Source organism: Catharus ustulatus, chromosome 1 (genome assembly GCF_009819885.2).
Source record: "Catharus ustulatus isolate bCatUst1 chromosome 1, bCatUst1.pri.v2, whole genome shotgun sequence".
NCBI classification, from domain to species: domain Eukaryota; kingdom Metazoa; phylum Chordata; class Aves; order Passeriformes; family Turdidae; genus Catharus; species Catharus ustulatus.
In genome coordinates this window covers 134,882,899-134,901,813 of record NC_046221.1, presented here as the reverse complement: position 1 = coordinate 134,901,813, position 18,915 = coordinate 134,882,899, and the positions used below count along the sequence as shown (strand labels likewise).

Sequence of the window (18,915 nt, the reverse complement as noted above, 5' to 3'; positions counted from 1 at the left end):
TGGTAAGAACATATTTTTATTGACAGCCTGTCACCAGAGGACAACCTACTGGACACTCCAGAGAAATACTTGGTGTTACCACATCTCACATACATTTGATTTTTTTTCTGAAGCACTTTTTTTCAAATGTCAAAGTCTTACATGCAACTGTGTCGCATACAAGAAGACAATATATGCAAAGGATGACAAGCAGGAAACAGTATATATGGGCCTAATTTCTCAATTATATCACTTTTTGGGGAAAAGATCTCTCTTGCCAGAATTTGATGTTGACAACACACCTATCAAACCCAAGTTACCATAAAAAAGCTTTATATTATGCTCAAGAACATCTTAAAGGCTGCTACAATAACTCAGTTGATTTGTTTTACTATCAGTAGCTAGTGGTCACTCACAGGAGAAAGGCACATGGAAGCCTGCACTAAAACAGTCCACACTTTCAGCAGAACACAGCTTGCTTCAGATTTGTAATAAGGCAATCAAGTGACTTCAAAGTCAGATGTTGGCATATGTTAAGTATATCCTGGATTATTTGGGAAAATACATGACTGCCACCAGCACCTGAAGGAAGACATCCTTAAATTGATTCTATAGTCCTGACTCTTAAAGCACTGTATCAGTCTCAAAGCACATAAAAAACAAACCAACCAACCAACCAACCAACCAAACCAAAAACAAAAAAAAGGCATTAATTTCAGGTTGTAAAGGCCAGAGGCTGATAATTCCTTTGAAGAATTCCAGACATTGTCTGAGGCATGAGGGACAAAATCTCCCAACTCTCCAAATTTGGATAAAAGAGGGAGAGCAACGTTTTTATCACCTGCTTATCTGGGATGGATAAACTGACCAGATTCAAAGGTAATGCCATCTAAATATTTCTTTAGTACCAGCCTGTGAATGCAAACGCAACCTAAGGATTTTTTGTACATTTCAACAAATGAGGTTTCAACACTTTCAGTCCCAATTTACCAACATCCCCTTAATAGTCTTAAATAAACCACTTTTTATGGAGAGCTGCCATAGTCACACACATGGAATAAGAAATGATTTTTGGTTTCTCATTTTCAAGAACATTAACTTCCATTATGACAAAGAGCAAGCTCCTTAGAAAGGCCCTGCAGGTCTGTAAATGGCATTTTTAAAGTTCAGAATAAGATAATTAACAGACTGAAAATGTCAGAAAAGATAAGACCGAGACGGGTTATGCATTTCAAGATTTCCTAAGTAACCTCAGGAGTTACTTCCTTTCTCAGTGTATGAAGTCCTGCTAATAACGTGAAACTGCATTTTCAAGTTTTGCACTTTTTATTGAAGTGTGAAAATTACGATTGAATATTTTGTTTCTCTCTTCACATTAATGATTACATTCAGTTATGACAGCACTGAAATGCTACTGGTATTACAATACTAAGAGACACTTGTATATATATCTGAGGAAAAAAAATCCTCAGAAAGATTAAAAAAAAAGGCTGATTGTAGACCATGGCATGGCTATGTAAGACAGTCTAAAGAAAAAATATTAGTGACCAACTGTTGTTCACTATTGGCAACAGAATAGGTTTTAGACTAGAAAAATATACAAACTATATTCAAAATACAACAATTTCAAAATATTTTATTGAAATTAGCATAAAAAAGATTTTGAAGGCTATTTCACAATTGGTTATTTCTAAATATTAATAAAAAAGTAGTGGTTCATTTCCAAGAATCTCCACCATAAAGTTATGTACTTTAGGAGCCTTTTGTTTTCCTAATCATTGCTTCCATCATATCCCACTGCTCTTTGGTAACCTAATAAAATAAAAGAGATTGTATTGGAATTTCATTTAATAGTTGCACATCAAAGTATCTGAATGTAAAATAGCAAACAAGGAAATTAATACCCTCTTCAAATCATTGAATTCTCCTGCCATAGAAACATACTCTCCACCATCCATTCTGATAACCTAGAAAAAGCACAAACAGTATATTTAGTAATTGTGCAATTTTGTAGCATTCCCTTGTTATGAACTGTGAAATAAATTTTGCTTATTTGGGTGAAAAAAGCCCATACCTAAAATAATGCAACAAAAACACTTTTAAAAGTTCTTTTGAAAGGTGCTAACAACCATGCACTGCACTTACAAGATGAACAATATTTGTAAAAAATTTTAAAGTAAGATGTTTTGTTTAATTTCTGAAACCAGGGCTTTAAAAAAATATCAGCAATACTCACACCACCATCAGGTCAATTGTACAAACAAGATCAACCAAAACTCACTGCTCCATTAACCCAGCTTGCATAGTCACTGCAGAAATAGGCAGCAAGATTTGCAATTTCTTCTACAGTACCCAGACGACCACAGGGAATCCTCTCAATCATCTTCTTCTCAAATGTACCTGTTGGGTCAAGGCGACTAAAAGCACCCTGAGAATTAAAAGAAACATTACAAAAAATGTTGTAACTACATCAGGAAATAAAACATAACAGAGATTTGACTCTACATACACAATACAGAAGTTAGTATTTGTGAATAAGCTTTCTACACCCTCATTGACAGTAGCACAAACAAGAAGGAAGTAGAAAAGAAAAAACAATTTATCAATTTATCAATTTAACAATTTATCCTATTGCACTGATGATAAGTTGGAATTTTACATTTGGGATAGTCATCTATCTGTGAAAAACAAAAGGGATTAATCATCTTCTTTCCTCAAACACCCTTGATAACCATTTGAGGAAATCAGCAAGATTCAAAATTGCTGCAAGGACAGAGGAGAGGAACAAGGGAAGAAGAGGAACAAGAAAGCCACTAAAAATAAATGATACATGACAGAGTAAATAAAAAGGGAAAGAAAAAAATATCAAGTTCAGTTAAATTGCAGCAACTGCTAAAGCTAAAGGAAGTCAGAAGCTTTAGTACTTGAATAGCTTAAAATGGCATGGAAAATAAAAGGTTTTTTTTTTCTGCTCCTCCACAAGGAAATAACCTCCTCACTCAAAATCAGAAATGTATCAGTAACATTTATGTTAAATTACTGAATTCATGATTTAAAGCACATTGTAATTCGTGTAATCATGAAATCCAAGTCTTCTATTGCCATGTTTTTAATTGCCAGTTTATAAGCCTAACAGTGTTGTGCTTATATGCCTTATTCTTTTCCCATCATGACTTAAATAGCATATTTTAAGACCATGAATATTGCACCTAAAGGCAGAAAACCTTGATTTTGCAATATGCTGTCTGCCTTTTCATGCTTTCAGGGAAATTTTAAGTTAGAACCATACACCAAATGTAGCATTTTATCAGTATCTCAAGCAGGTTATGCACCATTAGTTCAGAAAAGGAACATTAACTGGAGGTAGCACTATTGACATTTAATTCTCTTAATCTGCCAAATGTTTTTCTTCTATTCTTACTTAAAAATACACAAGATACAAGGTCTAGAGAACTTTTGGTCTGATCCTCTAATGCTACTTCAACATTCTTATAATCCTGCTAATTCTGCCACTTATTTTTCTTCATAGTGAAAAGAATTAAAACTAAGTTTTCCAGTGTAGCATATAAAACTGACAAGAGAGAAAAAGGAAAAAATAGTAAATAAACAAACAAACAAAAATGTAAAAAGGAAACAACTCAACACCCCTATTCCCAAAACAACAGCAAAAACAACTGAAATATTTTACAGGAAGAAGTAATACCATTATTAGTTGTTAGTGCTCATAATCATAATAATTTGATTCAATGGGAAATGGATGCTCCTTTCTCTTCTTGCAGGAACTGTGTTCTTTATTCTTCCTGTTCCAGCTGCTTTGGATTACTTCCTTCAAACCCTCCAGTCCTGCTTCTCACTCACTTCAAAGCTTCTCATTTCCTTGCCAACTTAGTTTTTCTCTTTCTAGTTTTGAGATTTTCAACAAAACTAGTGAGATTCTGTTCTCATATACCTAAAAGAGATTCTAAGATTTTGGAATGGATCAGATGTTTTGTTTAAATATTAGGGTTCAGGAAGAAATAGGAACTTTATTCCAGGAAGTGTAAGAATTCACTCCACTTGACAAACTAGATACACAGAAATAAGAATCAGCATTACAGTAATTTCACGATTATAAGCCACACCTGATTATAAACCGCACTTCCGGGTGTCGGCAACTTTTCATTCTGTGTCCATATATAAGCCGTGCCTGATTATAAGACGCATGTTACAATACAGAGTGTGATAAAAGGTATCTATTCTGTCACCATCTGTTGAGGGTGGGGGCAGTGATCCTTATCTCAGTGGCAGATATTCTGCTAATGGGCCATCCATTGAAACCAGGCGGGGCAGTGTTCTTTATCTTTTCACAACCCATCCTTCCTCCAGTGAGTCATTTTCTGTTAATGGCCCATTGTGTCCCACTGTGGGACTGATAAAATTACTGCATCCCATTGGGAGTTGCTCCAGCCAGGGGGAAAAGCCCAACATTTCTTACCAAGATAAAAAGGTTTTGGGACACTAAGGGAGCCCCTTTCTCCACTGGACTCCAGAGGAAAACCAGATTTCTCCACATCACCACTGAACTTCCGGAGGGAAACTGCACCTTCTACAGGAGCACTGCTTCAACTGAATCACATCTGTCACTGCAAGAGGATGCAGCCACCATGGAATGGGACTGCTACCAACACCCTGCCTGACAGGGTGTCACGTTGTACTCTGACTTTGTCAGGGTTTGGAGTTTGTTTCTTTGTAGTGCTGTATTTCTATTTTAATTTCCCTAGAAAAGAACTGTTATTCCTAATTCCCATATTTTTGCCTGAAAGCCCCTTGATTTCAAAATTCTAATAATTTAGAGGGAGGGGGTTTACATTTTCCATTTCAAAGAGAAGTTCCTGCCTGTCCTCCAAACTAAAACAGCAACTTTTTGTTCTTTGTCCATATATAAGCCACACCTGATTATAAGCTGCACTTTGGGTTTCGACCAAAATTTTAGTCAAAATGGTGCAGCTTATAATAATGAAATTACTGTAAATATTTTGATATATCAGTTCTTTGAAGCACTAAAAAAAGGTTCAGCTTTTATCAAGAGTAATAGAGGGAACAGTAGCAGGTCTCATAAGTTCAAGAAATCCTATTTTACAAAAAGACTAAGAGGGAAGTGTGTTCAATATTCCAGTACAGCCTTGACTAAACCAAGGAACTCATATTATAATTTACAGCTACAGAAAAGTTAGACAGTTGTAAAGTTAAGGCTGTACTACAGAGCATATTCAAGGTTGGGTTTCACTTCATGCCATGTACCTTTGTTTTTATTGGACCTGGTTGAATCACATTGAATCTCATGCCATATCTACCCCATTCAGCCGCAAGAGACCTAAAAATTCATTAACAGAATGCATCAATATTTTAAACACAACACTGCAATCCTATTCAGAAAAAAAAAAAAATTAATCAAATGTGTAAACACTAAAACATTCCTGAAACAGACACTTTCTACTTAAAGGGGTTTGTTGTGCTTAACAAAATAATTTCAGAGAAGCAAAAGAAAAATCTCATTCACCAACAGCGGAATATTTATTTACTAGGGGTAAAGCAGCATGAAGAAGCAATTCTTTCCCCCTTGCAAATCAGGGATGGTGTTGGCACCTGAATTCTTTAAAAGGCAACTATTAGGCCATAATCCTTCTGTGGCAATTTAGACTACCCAACAAGTACACATTTCTAACATCTGCAACATAGCTCTCACATTATATGTTTTGAAATAACACAAAACAGAGGATATATTCTAAAGCAGGACCACTAGAATAGTTTTGCTTTATGACATTTTCTATGCATGATGAGTACTTTGGATCTACTTTGGTGAATGAATTAGCTGAGTCATAAAGTCTCTGAAAAGTACACATTTCTGTTACAGCTCTGTAGAACAGAAATCAAGATCGTTACTCAGTCTCTCATTTTTTTCCAGATTCCAGAGAATTCTAGTTACTAAAAGGTTGCCAATCTATTAAATTCTTTCTGCTGAAGTGCAGAAAAAGATCTACATGCTATGAAGTACTAGTCTGAAATTAAAAATGAGAGAAAGTCTTTTGTTTGCTGACCATGGATCCGTTGACATGATACTGTTCTGAACTAAGTAAACTACTGAACTTAGTTTTTAATAGTGATAGAAAACAAATTTGTTGATGAATCTAAACAGAGCTGAAGCCACAGTATACTGCACCCAAATAATAGCATGTATTTTCCTCAGAAAAAAGAATTTGGAAGGTGCTACAGATCTCAAACAGTTCCCCTAATAGATGTCTTTAGGTACTGGTTCATCTGTAAGATTGCAGGAGAACCTGATTATCAAAATTCTGTGAAACAAACTTTGGAACCTGCAATTGTCCTTCTCCTGGTCTTGTGAAAAAACAGTAGCAGTTGATACTTTCCTCTGTAAGAAGCTGCCAGCATACTGTTTTCTTCCTAGGACACTGAAGCCTGGATTGAACTCTTGTACAGTGAAATTGGGGAACTACACTACTGAGCTCCATTTTTATAGACCAATTACCCTATCTTAAGGATGTGAAAACCAAACCACACATTTTGCTGTATTACTCACTTGCTCATTGCTTCTACACCAGCTTTGGCAGAGGCACTTGGCAACACAAATCCTGAACCACTCTCTGCATAAATTGTTGTAATAGCCAGGAATGCCGCTCCTAGAAGGTGCAAAAACATTTTAAAAAAAACCCACACCACACAAACCAAACAACCTTGAAGATCAAACCCTCAAGTTCAGGTAAAAGCAAGATAAATGGTATAGAAGTTTTCAACTCAAGTGCAAGGGATACTTTTTCATTCTGGGCAGTGAAAAGGCATTTTAAAAATACAGCCTTTGAAATTTTCTTTTCAAACCTTTTTATTTCAGTTCCCTCTTTTGCATGAGTGCTAAAGAGTTGCTCCAGGTAAGTGCAAATAGCTGTTGATTAGGCTCTGAAGGTCTAAGCCCTCAGACTTCTACTGATAATAAAGTTAATGCATAAATTAGTCTAATTGGAGTGAAGGCCTAAGATCCTACAGTGTTTTTTCAGAAGCTGCCCTAGTCTAGTTGTCACTAACCAGACATTTTGCCCTAAATTCATCAATTACTGAGTGGGGGAAAATACAAAAAAGAATCCAAAAAAACAAACAAGGAAAAAAATCAGCATTAACAGTTGCATTTGGCAGAATTTCAAATTAACAGTTGAGGAATTGAGTTAAAGTTTATGCAGAAAAATAAAGGTTTTTAAGAATTTTTCAAAAGCTTTTTCTGCAGCAGAGCCAAATACAGAGTAAACCTGCATAACTTTTGCTATTATTATCATCATCACAACAAACTCCATTATAGAAGAACTGCTTTCTTTTATATGCTATATTTTATAACACATTTAGCAAAAAACACTCTGGAATGGAAACTGCAACTTCTCATTTAATCTTTCTTTTATAGAATCCCGCAAATTATGTCTGATCAATGACTGGCATGAGCTAACTGTAGCTGGAAAATGAAGGACAAGGGATGACAGTTCACTGCTTACGTCACAGTAACTAAAATAACTGTTCTACTTACTATATTTTTAAAATAATTTCATTAGAATAGCTGCCCAGGGGATATTTCTAAAACAATATACATTACTGATAGATTATATGTAAGTAGAGACTCAGGTAAAAAATTACAGTAGTATTACACAAGAGAAACTAAAGAGAACCATAAACAAGCACAAATGGAAATGCCAAAAGATATCCAGAAACCATGGGCCCTGTTTTAAAAAAAGGAGTCTTCACTCAGAGACTTTGAAAGGAAAAATCTACACAGGCAAAAACCATAGAATAATTTTGAAGTTATCTAGATCTCATTTTTAATTACACATTTTGTAGAATTAAACCACTGGTTTGGTTTATTTTAATTCAGGTTAAATAGAGGTAAGTTAGGTCAGCCTAACACAGAAACTGACAACTTTACAGCTCTGATACTTAAAGAACATTTCAGCTCATACACAACTTTTATTTCTAAAGCCTGTGTTCATAAAATGGACAATAACTGATCAATTAACTCCTCTCACTTTGTAAAAATGAGCAACACACTAGCAGATTACAAATTCCTTTCAAATACCAGCATAAACTTGCAGTCTAAAAGCAGAGAACTTTTGTTTACTACATTAGACTCAATTTAGGTTACACTGCAGACCTAAAGGACATCCCAGTGCTCTAGAAACTGTCAGATTTTTAGTATCCTCACAGACTGCTCTAAAATATTTGCACTAGGTAGCATCACTTTAGAAACTTTAGTCTCTGCTCAAACTAAAAAAAATGAGCAAGTAAAAAGGAAATTAAGGTGAGAAGACAAACAGGTACATGACTTACTTGCAAAAACATGCCTTAAAGAAAGCCTTAAACAAAAAGTCTTATTTACAGATGGATTCCCCTAGGAAGAAGACATCCAAGTAACAGCAAAAGAAATTCATGTATTTTGGAAGCTTAGAAGTCAAAGAAAGAGAGGCAACATGAAGGTGAATGATGTCTGGATTTTACCAAATTTGAGGACGGAAATAAGGAAAGTAGCTTTTCATTCAACAACCACAAACACAAAAGCATGTTTGAATTCATATCTCACATTACTCTACAGGCACACTACGTGCACCTGGAGGACTGTAAGGCAGCCTATTTCAATGGTCTGCCATAATGATAGAGTAAGTGATAGCTGGAGATGGCTTGCTCATGTGGAAATATCAGCACTAGAATGGTGGAAATTAATTTTTCATGCGCTGCTAAAATATAGAGGGGACATACTTGTGTAACAAAAACAGTTACAGACGCACTGAAACAACATTAACTTCATATTGTTATAATCAAATAGCATAAGCTCTTGTAGTACTTTTTGGAGAGTATTTTGAAGAAATTCAGCTAGAGGTTAAAGAAATACAGTGTAAATACTACAAAAGTAGTATTTCAACATAGTGGTTGTACCTAGAACACAGGAGTCAGAAGTGAGGGCACATGGAAAACCATAATTATATCGCACTGCTTTTAAATGAATGATATTTTATTATTCTAATCTCATAAAATAAACTCAGTGTTTTTCAATTTTTAACCAGAATGTAAAATGAAAGCAGTTCTTTGTAAATAATCTATGATATAACATAGAAGGGCATACATGACCTTTCCTTTCAAGACAAGAATCTGGTTAAATAAATCTCTGGCAATACAGTACATAAAAGAACTGTCATATATTTAAGGTAAAGCTATAACATTGAACTAAACTTCTGGGTGGTCCAGAATTAAGAATTAAACCAAGGAAAATAAAATCTAATATGGATTTCAATTTCAAAATTAATTTTCAAATTATCTTAAAGGTAATATTCTCTAGTACTATTAGTCAAATAGCACAGCTGTAAATTTTATTTCACTGTAGGAGGAGAATTCAAAGGGATATCCTGACTTCTAGTTCATTTAAAGAAATATCCCATGTTCAGTTGAATGAAATTAAAATACATAGAGAAAATTCAGAAGTAGTAACAGCTTTTTTTAACACAAAGTTTTATTTTTTTAATTTAAAAAATGTTTTACAACTGGAACTCTTCAATTAGAATTTTACATTCTGCCTCAGTTGGCCTCTGGGTCCAATTGAGAGGCCTGATACTACAATGAAGTAATTGTTAGCCAGGTCTACTGTGTGATAATTAACAACAGCTTTCACTGCAAAAGTTCCTTTCTAGAAGAATGTTAAAAATTGTAATTCTCTTCTCTTCTCTCATGAACTCTCAAAACTGGCTATAATAATAGCAAGGCAAGGAAAGCAAATAATAATATGTCACAATGCTTAAGATACCTTTTTGTGCTTTAATGAGCTCCTTTCCAACTTCCAGAGTTACAAAAGCAGTACCATTAAGTACAATATCAGTTATTGTTTTCCAGGCATTAGCAGAAAGTCGTTCAGAAGGGGAAATAAAGTTTCCAGCTGCATTGTTTATCACAACCTGAAACACATGAAGGAAAAGAGTTAACTAAAAATAACTTTTCTGAGACAAAAGTAAAGAATTTACAAGGAGTGTTTTAGCTTTTACAGGGACAAAAGTAAAAATATGCTCATCGAATGAGATAGTGGGGGCAGAAGAAGAGGGAAAATAATCCATAAGAAATTTTAACATCTGCAGTAACATAAAGTAACAGAAAATAAAAGTATAAAGTATCAGTAACAGAAAATGAGCTGTATTTCCAAACTCCTGTACTAAGGAACTGTAAAATGTAGAGACTGACTTAAGTCACTGTTTTCCATAGTGTCTCAAATGCATCCTAACAGTCAAGTTTGCCCCCACCAAATTCCAACATTGCATCTATTTAATATAATGGATGCATGGGAGTAGAAGCAAAAGGCAACCTGAAAGTCTGGATGAAGTGAGTGCTACTTAACAGGAATTCAAATCAGTTGTGATGAGAATATTATGATACAGCGTAGAGTAGAGGTACATCCATCACTTCCTATGAACGATCACCAGGCAGAGGATACTTCACTTCAGGGGACTAGCATCACATTAGTAGTATTTAAACCAAAAATTATGTAGCCAAATCTAGCGTATTTAATAATATAATGTGCTGAAGCAGTAAAACGATGCACTATTAATGGAATGGCACCTTGATTCATGTAGGTTTGCACATAAGACAAATTCTCTGTCCTGAAGAACTTCTGGGCTAAATTCTAATGAAGATATTAGAATTTTCAATTACAAAACAGAGCACAGTAAACATAACATGAATGTAAAACTAACAATATACAACAGTCATAAATTATACATATGGACAGCAAATTCAATTTAAAGGCCTCCCTGAAATTTGAAGGAAAAAAATCCAAACACCTTGAGATACTGAGGTTACTTGAATCACTGAATAAACACAGGAAAAACACAATAATAAAACTAGTGAACTAAGAACTGTACAATATGATCTCTGAGGTATGTAGGACTGCCAAAATAAGTCCTGACAAAAGAATGATTGCTTTCTAATTGGGAGTAACACTCTTGGGAATGGAATGAACAAAACAAAGCTGGAAGGACTTTCAAGTTACTACCATTAACTTCTGTCTCTGAGATCTCACCTCACATACAGTATGGCAGTGAGTAATACCCAAGATTCCTAAACTGACACCTCATATCTGCAACAAAGAGAAAAACTGGACAAAAATAACTGAATATTCAATTTACTCTGCAGTCTACCTTAAATACATAAAATATGTGCAATTAAAGAGACTTGTAAAGAACAAGTTATAAGAAGCATTTATTCAGAAAATTATTGGTGCTCTAAAAATGTACTACACAGGAAGAAATCTCCTCCCTCTCTTCACACTCATAAAACCTGAAGATCATGATTTTGACTTTGGCCAAAAACTGCATTAACTAATAGTCAAAATAATATCCAGAGAATCTTGTCTACAAATCAGGACAGTGAGTTGCCTCATTCCTAGCACTGTTATAGCAGACAGATATACAGCATACAATTTCTCTACTTCTTACAATATTTAAAATTCAGTAGGCTCTCTATCACATGTATAGGACGTTCCTCAAGAATGCAAATTGTCTACAACACACATACAACAGTTTTAAATTTACAGTAAACAGTTTGAAATCTGACTGTCCTTTAAAATGATGCTACATCACCACACTTGCTATCAGCTAGCAGAATCCAAGTTGTTATCTCACAATTGAATCCAAATTTGGTGATTATCATCCTTCAGACTCCACCAGATCACCCTCTTCACAATCTGATGCAAAGAGCTCTGCTGCTTTGTGCCAAACTATTGAAAAACAGATGCTTGGCTTGACTGAAGACTTTTTTCTTCATTTTATGAAACTTAATCTTCAAATTAGAATCTTCTTTGTGTATATTAATAAACTAAGCAAGAATCAAAGAAGACATGGTTACTTCTATTCCTAATTTTGAGGCATTGTGTTAACATGTAATTCAGTAAACACAAGTAAATTACCTTTTCAGGATGATTTAAGGGCAATATTCCATTCCCTTAATTAAAAGAATCCCTCCAGAACTGTCCCATTATTTGAAACAAGGTATTAGTCCGCAGAGTAATGATAAAAATGTTTTGTCTACTTGGTTGCTATATATTTTAAGAATCACAGGAATAGAGTACAGTAGTTTCACGAATACAAGCCGCATGGAGTATAAGCCGCACTTCCGGTGCCTCGACAATGTTGCTGTCTTTGTCAATAGATAAGCCGCACCCCGAATATTAGCCGCACTTTCGTTCGTCGCGAGAATCCGTGCGCAGCTTTCACAAATTGGCCAATTAGTAACAGGATCGCGGCATAGCGGGGTTTACTGGCTCGGGGCGGGGCCAGGCAGGCTCGGCCCGCTCATGGTTGCCGACGGGGCCGGGTGGCCCAGCTCAGCGCCACGGCTCGGCGGGGCTGGCCGGGTGGTGCTGCCGCCGCCGCCGGGCTCGCTGGCCCCCCTCTCCCATCAGCACCGCCCCGCTGCCGCATTCACTCGCCCGGCTGGCAGGGCTGCCGCCGCCGCCGCCGGGCTCGCTGGCCCCCCTCTCCCGTCAGCACCGCCCCGCTGCCGCGTTCGCTCGCCCAGCCGGCAGGGCCGCCGCCGCCGGGCTCACCGGCCGCGCCGCGTTCGCTCGCCCGGCCGGCAGGGCTGCCGCCGCCGCCGGGCTCGCTGGCCCCCCTCTCCCGTCAGCACCGCCCCGCCACCGCGTTTGCTCGCCCTGGCCAGCACTGCAGGCCCCCGCACCGCCGGGCTCCCCCACGCTGCTGGCCCCGATTCTGCTGGGCTTCCCCCGCTGCCAGGCAGCCCCACCCGCCGGCCTTCCTGCTTCTGCCATGCTCCCCTGCACTGCTAGCCCCAGTTCTCCCGGGCTCCCCCGCCCTGCTGGCCCGGGCTCTGCCGCCCCCCCTGCCCCGCCCTGCTGGCTCAGGCTCTGCCGCCCGCCCCCCACACTGCTGGCCCCGCCTCTGCCAGGCTTTCCCACCTCTGCCGGGGCCGGCCGGGCTCCAGCTTGGCTTGGGGCTGCCGCGGGCTCTCACTTCCGTGTTGGCAGCTTTTAGAATTTTGTTAATGTATTAGCCGCCCCGGAATATTGGCCGCACTTCCGGGTTTCCACCAAAATTTTGGTCAAATTGGTGCGGCTTGTATTCGTGAAATTACTGCACCTGGTCTAACTATGAGTGTTAGATTTATCTTGAAGTACTGCTACTGTTCTGTCTTTTTAGATTCCATTAACTTTCTTTCTTAATAACTTTCTTCATACCTACTATGCAAAGTATTTTCAGTAAGGAAGAATGAGTTCTTTCCTCTCGCTAGAAGACTTACATCAGGATGTCCTGCCACTTGGATTGTTTCAGCAACAGCATTCTTAACTGAAGCTGGATCTCTCACATCACACTGGACGGCGTGAACCTAAAGGATAATGGAAATGCAGTTGTAAGACTTAAAAACTGTATCATTCATAAATTAAACAAGTCCATAGAAGCATAAAAATGCAAAAAAAAGTCCAATAAAATCTAGATTATAATATGTAACATATTAATAATTCTGCAAAGATTTACCTTATTCCCTGTTTTAGAAGAAATTTCATCTGCTGTTCCTTTCAAAACATCCAGCTTCCTAGAAATAAGTATTAACATCCCTTATTGTCAGCTAAATGCAATTACAATTCAGATTACTAAAATATCTTTTTTTTCTGAGCAAATGTGAACTACAACTTAGAATATGTGTGCACATATCAGTATGTTGCTGATTTTCATTAATTAAATGTATGATCAAAACTATGCTTAACCACTAACTTTCTGCAAGAAAACTTTAAGTAATTGATGGTTAGCTACTTTAAAACAACTCAGAAATGACAATGGTAAAAGACTCTAAAGCTAAACAACATGACGAGCTGGAAAAAAGCACATGATCATAACAAACTTAGTTTTAGCTACTACTCTACTAGTATTAAAAAGAAACATACATAATCACATTTAAAACTAAACCAATTACTGTTAGGATGAATGTTGCAACATTTCTATTGATTTTGATTTAAAATGAGATTGTTTTTCTAGACTCTACTGCAGTACTTAAGAGAGCTGTAGAAAATCGTCATTAAAAGAAAATCAGGGGTCTTGTTGCAAGTCAGAAGAGGAACAGATTTAATTCTTTATTGTGATTTAAATCTGTATCAAGAACACCTGTCATAACATTTATTACTGTTCAATACTGCCCATGGCAAATTTTTGTTCTCCTTAAGGTCTTACTTGAATTGATGCTTAATATCTGAGGTTGTTTATTTTGCTGCCACATTTCATGAAAATATGCTTTGTTTATTTCTTCCTATTGACTTTTATACTATTAAACATTTGCAGATAAATCTGAAAGTTTCTAGAATCCACAATACGACGTTGTAATTTAAAAGTGTACTGCAACAGAATAAATAGAATCATTTTTTCTGGTTGGCAAAGAAGAAAACATCTACTTAGCAGTCAGTACTAAATGAGAGTTTTAAAACATCTTCGTTAATATTTACCTGCTTGCTATAACACACTTGGCACCTAAACTGGACAAAGCTGTTGTCATCCCTTTGCCAAGCCCAGTACCTCCACCAGTTATAAAGGCCACTTTCCCTTGGAAGGTATTTGGTGGCAACATCACTTTTTGAAGAGGTGAGAAGAATGCAGCTTGTGGTGCACTGCTGTCTTGATGTAGCACATTTGGCCCACGGCTGAAAAACTGAAAGATAAAAAACCCAGAAAAGTCAGTTTTTTCTCCTTTCTCTTATGCAAGATCAGATTTTCCTATGGCAGTGGAGTAACAATCATTATTCCCTTATTGTAAATAAACATGTATGAATAAAGGAATGGCTAGATTGCATTATAGCAACATACATGGGCCTTTACTTAAATGCTACCACTAGACTAGGAAAGCACTTGAGCTATTTTTATATATTCTACTGCAACTAGAGAACTACTGAAAAAATACTACAGTCGTGCTCCTTGCTACTTCATGCATTTTTTGTACTGATGACTTTTACTAAAGCATGTGGAAAACCATTAACAACTAATTACAGAAGGACTTGGGCTTCAAATGGATATATGCACTGCAATTTATGCATAAACAAATCCATGTGATTTTAGGTTACATATGTATGTATTTACAAATTTAAAATCTTCAATAACAGATTCATGATTTTGATCTTTCACTACTGTACCAAACCAAACCTTCTTCTTTACTGGAGAACAGGACAGAATCAAACTTCACAAGACCCGCCCTAATAGCCACTGGAGCAGCTAAGGAAACCAGTGCTATCTCTCAGACAACATTGGGCAGGGTTAGATTATCAGCATCACACTGTCCCAGCAGAAATACCATCTACAGTAAACTAGCCTCAGAAGGATTTGCCCCTGCAAAAAGACACATGGTTGGAACATGTTTAAAAACAGACATGAAAAAAGAAGAAAATTCAGTATTACATCTAGAAGACTATGCTACTAAGAAAATACCCCACTAATGTAATGAGCAATTTGTGGTATCACCGAGAAAGATGCAGCAAAAATAGCCAACAGGATATTTCCGGCATCCTAATATGCTAAACTAACTCAAGTCCTAATCTATTGAATTGAATGCCTTGGGACAGCAGCATTACAGTACTAAGTCAGAAATTCCCTCATTATTTAATATACAAAAGTTACCCTAACCTGAAGCTGCAAATGCTTCCAAGTATAACAAAACCAGATTTACTTTATTTTTGATGTGCAAAACAATTAGAAGACTGTAAGGCATATTTATTTTCTCTGGTTTTACCTTGTACTTGAGCCTTTAATGTGTTTATTTTAATAATAAATAATAATAAAATATTATTTATTATTTAATAAATAAACAATAATTTAAAAACTCTAATATAATTTTGTGAAAGAAGACTGCTCTTGTATGACCCTGTTAATAAAACCATGCTATTGTTCAATAGACTGACATGAAGAAGAAATGTAGTTTTAAAATAGCAAAAATATTACAACTTGTTGTTCTGTTTACTGATTCACATTTTGAACACTAAAATTAAGAGACAATATATTTAGTGGTAGATCATTACTCTGTACTTCCCACAGTTACAGTGCATTGGGGGTTTCACAGAGCTTGAAGTTGGCCTGCAGAAGTGTGCACATGAATCCTTCTGTGTGGTAATACATATGCATAAGTAACTCAGGTGAAAAAAGAGGGAACAATCATGTAATTACACACACAATTTAATGCATCTTAAAGCATGGTGCTAGTAACACCAGGGTCACAGGCTCAATCCCTGTTCGAGACATCCATTTAGAAGCTAGACTATCCTTGTTAGTCCATCCCAACTCAGAATGTTCTGTGAAAAACGAAATTTGAGTGGAATTGAAATGTTGGAGCCATTACATAGAACAAAATTCAGAAAGCAAAGCTTGAACTAAAGCTAGAATTAACACATTTGTAAAACACTACTGTTTTTTAATTCCCCAGTGAAAATTAAATTTGCATGCTTTCATGGAGTACCAGAATACTATTTAAGCCTCCAGGAAAGGGAAATGTGAACGTTTTCTTTTGGGACTTTCTTAGTGGTCCCCTACTTATATCTCTTCAGGAAAAAAACTCCCTCTGGAGAATTTTAGCTCACGGCAGAGACTGCAAATCAAGACAGAATTTGGACTCCCCCTTCCTTCAGGATATGAGATAACCCCTATGAGTGCTGAGACTCCCTGATCAGGTGCTCTGTTAGTGACAGACACAGCCCGGTCTTCTTGCTCCCCTCGAAAGAAACATTGCAAGCAGCTTTCCTTCTGCTCGAGGGGGGAAGATTAGGACATGCCATAGCAGAGGAAAGCAGAAGGCTGCACCAAGACAAATAAAGTTTGGTAATGATAACCAGCCTGTGAAGTTGGATAATTGAGTAATCTTTTAGTCAGACTGCTATCATCTCCTTACTGCCTTGCACAAGAGGCTTCCATGGCAGCATCTATACAATTTAATCATTCTACTATTTAAGGCTGAGGTTTTAAATTAAATCTCAGGTGTAAACAGAGATACCAAAAAGCTGGTAAACAGCTTTAAAAAACCCAAACCATCAAACAACAAACACAAAACCACTGACAAATCAAAAAACAACTCTCACCCAGGGGAGTAGAAGTAAATTGTGAAATTACTGCAGAAAAGCGTCTCAGAAACACGTAAGTGGTCACTGGCAAGAAGCACTGTGCTCACAAAGAACTCAGGAGAAATGGCCTCCAGCAACATCCACACACTCACAGAATCACAGAATGGTCTGAACTGGAAAGGACCTTATAGATCATCTTGTCCCAACTCCCTGCCATGGGCAAGGACACCTTCCACAGTAAGAGGCTGCCCAGAGATCCATCCAGCCTGGCCTCGAACACCTCCACAGATGGAGCATCCACAGCTTTTCCGGGCAACCTGCCCATACCTAACCTAAAGCACCCTCCTTCAATCTGAATCCGTTCCCCCTTGTCCTGTCACTACATGCCCTTGGAAAAGTTGGCCTCCAAATTTCTTGCAAGCTCCCCTCAGGTACTGGAAGGCTGGCATAAGGTCAACTCGGTCACAAGTCAAGCCACGCCACCGCTTGGACAACAACATTCCAGCCCTTTACCTAGATGGCCCTGCGCAGCTGTGCTATCGGGGCCAAAGGGCAACACCACCACCCAGGTGGGAGTCAGGCAGCGCCCGGAGGCGGGGCAGGAGCCCGCGTGCCGGGGAGCTCAGCCCGCACCCTGCGGGGGCTCCACGGCGGACAGGGCCGGGGGCTGAGGGGAACCGAGGGGTGCCCCTTCCTGGCTGTCTCCCGGGCCCCGGCAGCCGGACCGCAGAGCCCCGCCACGACCTCCCTCTGAGAGGACAGCAGCGCCCGGGCAGAGCCGGGGCGGCGGGGCAGGAGGAGGCGGAACACCTCCGCGGCGCCGCCCGTCCGCCCTCACCCCGGCAGCACCGGGAGCGCCTTACCCGCCCGGCGCCAGACACACCGGGGCCGCGCACCCCGCGCCGCCACAGCCGCGCCACCGCCGCCATCTTCCCCCACCGCTCTGCGCCTGCTCCGCGAGGAGGAGCGGCGGGCACCGGGGCGGGCACCGGGGCGGGCACCGCGGGGAGGAGCGGCGGGCACAGGGCGGGCACCGGGGCGGGCACCGCGGGGAGGAGCGGCGGGCACCGGGCCGGCACCGGGACAGGCACCGGGCGGGCACCGGGGGGAGGAGCGGCGGGCACCGGGCAGGCACCGGGGCGGGCATCGGGGAACCGGCGAGACAGCCCCTGCATCAAGTGTTGCTAAACATAGAATATGTAAACGTTTTTTTTTAAGAAAAGGCGTTCTTTGATGTTTGATTTTTGATGTTTGATCTTTGTATGCTTTCAAGATTAATCAACAAGAAAGGAGCAGACAAGCTCTAAGCGATGTCCAGGTGAAAGACAAATTATTTGTCAGTGGAATTGCCTTGTTAAGGCTTAGGGCTTGACATGTTTCCATGATCTCAGACCTAGAGAGTGATTAACAAAACTTGGGAATAAGGTTGTACCACTGACAGTGTACACGAAGAATGCCGAATTTATGGGATACAAGAGCATTTGGCAGAATCCCCAAAATAAGGGGAAAAAAAATAAGGCAACTCAGCAACTTCGCTCAAGTCAGCTCTGACTGGGTACAAAGTATTTCTGATGGGGAGATTGTCCACTGACCCAAACGAAGAGAAAGACTGAGCACATGGACTAAACAGCATGAGAAGGGAGAGAATCATTAACCAATGGAAGATAGAATACTAATTAATGAGAGAACTAGATAACTGGCCGCCAATGAACATGAATGCTCTGGTTTGCTAAAATGTTTGAATAGTGAAAAGATTTGGTAGTCCTTGTGCGGCCTTTATGGATTTTTCATCCAACAGCCATGGTTTTTAGTAGCGGGGATGGTCACAG

General features: G+C 38.8%; 1 protein-coding gene across 1 annotated transcript; it reads right to left on the bottom strand.

Moving 5' to 3' along the window:
• DECR1 (2,4-dienoyl-CoA reductase 1) lies at positions 1-18,025 on the bottom strand. Its single transcript, XM_033082099.2, has 10 exons — positions 17,950-18,025; positions 14,495-14,697; positions 13,536-13,593; positions 13,300-13,386; positions 9,803-9,950; positions 6,557-6,656; positions 5,260-5,332; positions 2,261-2,407; positions 1,884-1,946; positions 1-1,791 (listed from the first exon to the last, which is right to left on the bottom strand). The coding sequence occupies exons 1-10, from the start codon at positions 18,013-18,015 to the stop codon at positions 1,732-1,734; spliced, it is 1,005 nt and encodes a 334-aa protein (XP_032937990.1). The 5' UTR covers positions 18,016-18,025; the 3' UTR covers positions 1-1,731.
• Positions 18,026-18,915: the final 890 nt, after the last annotated feature.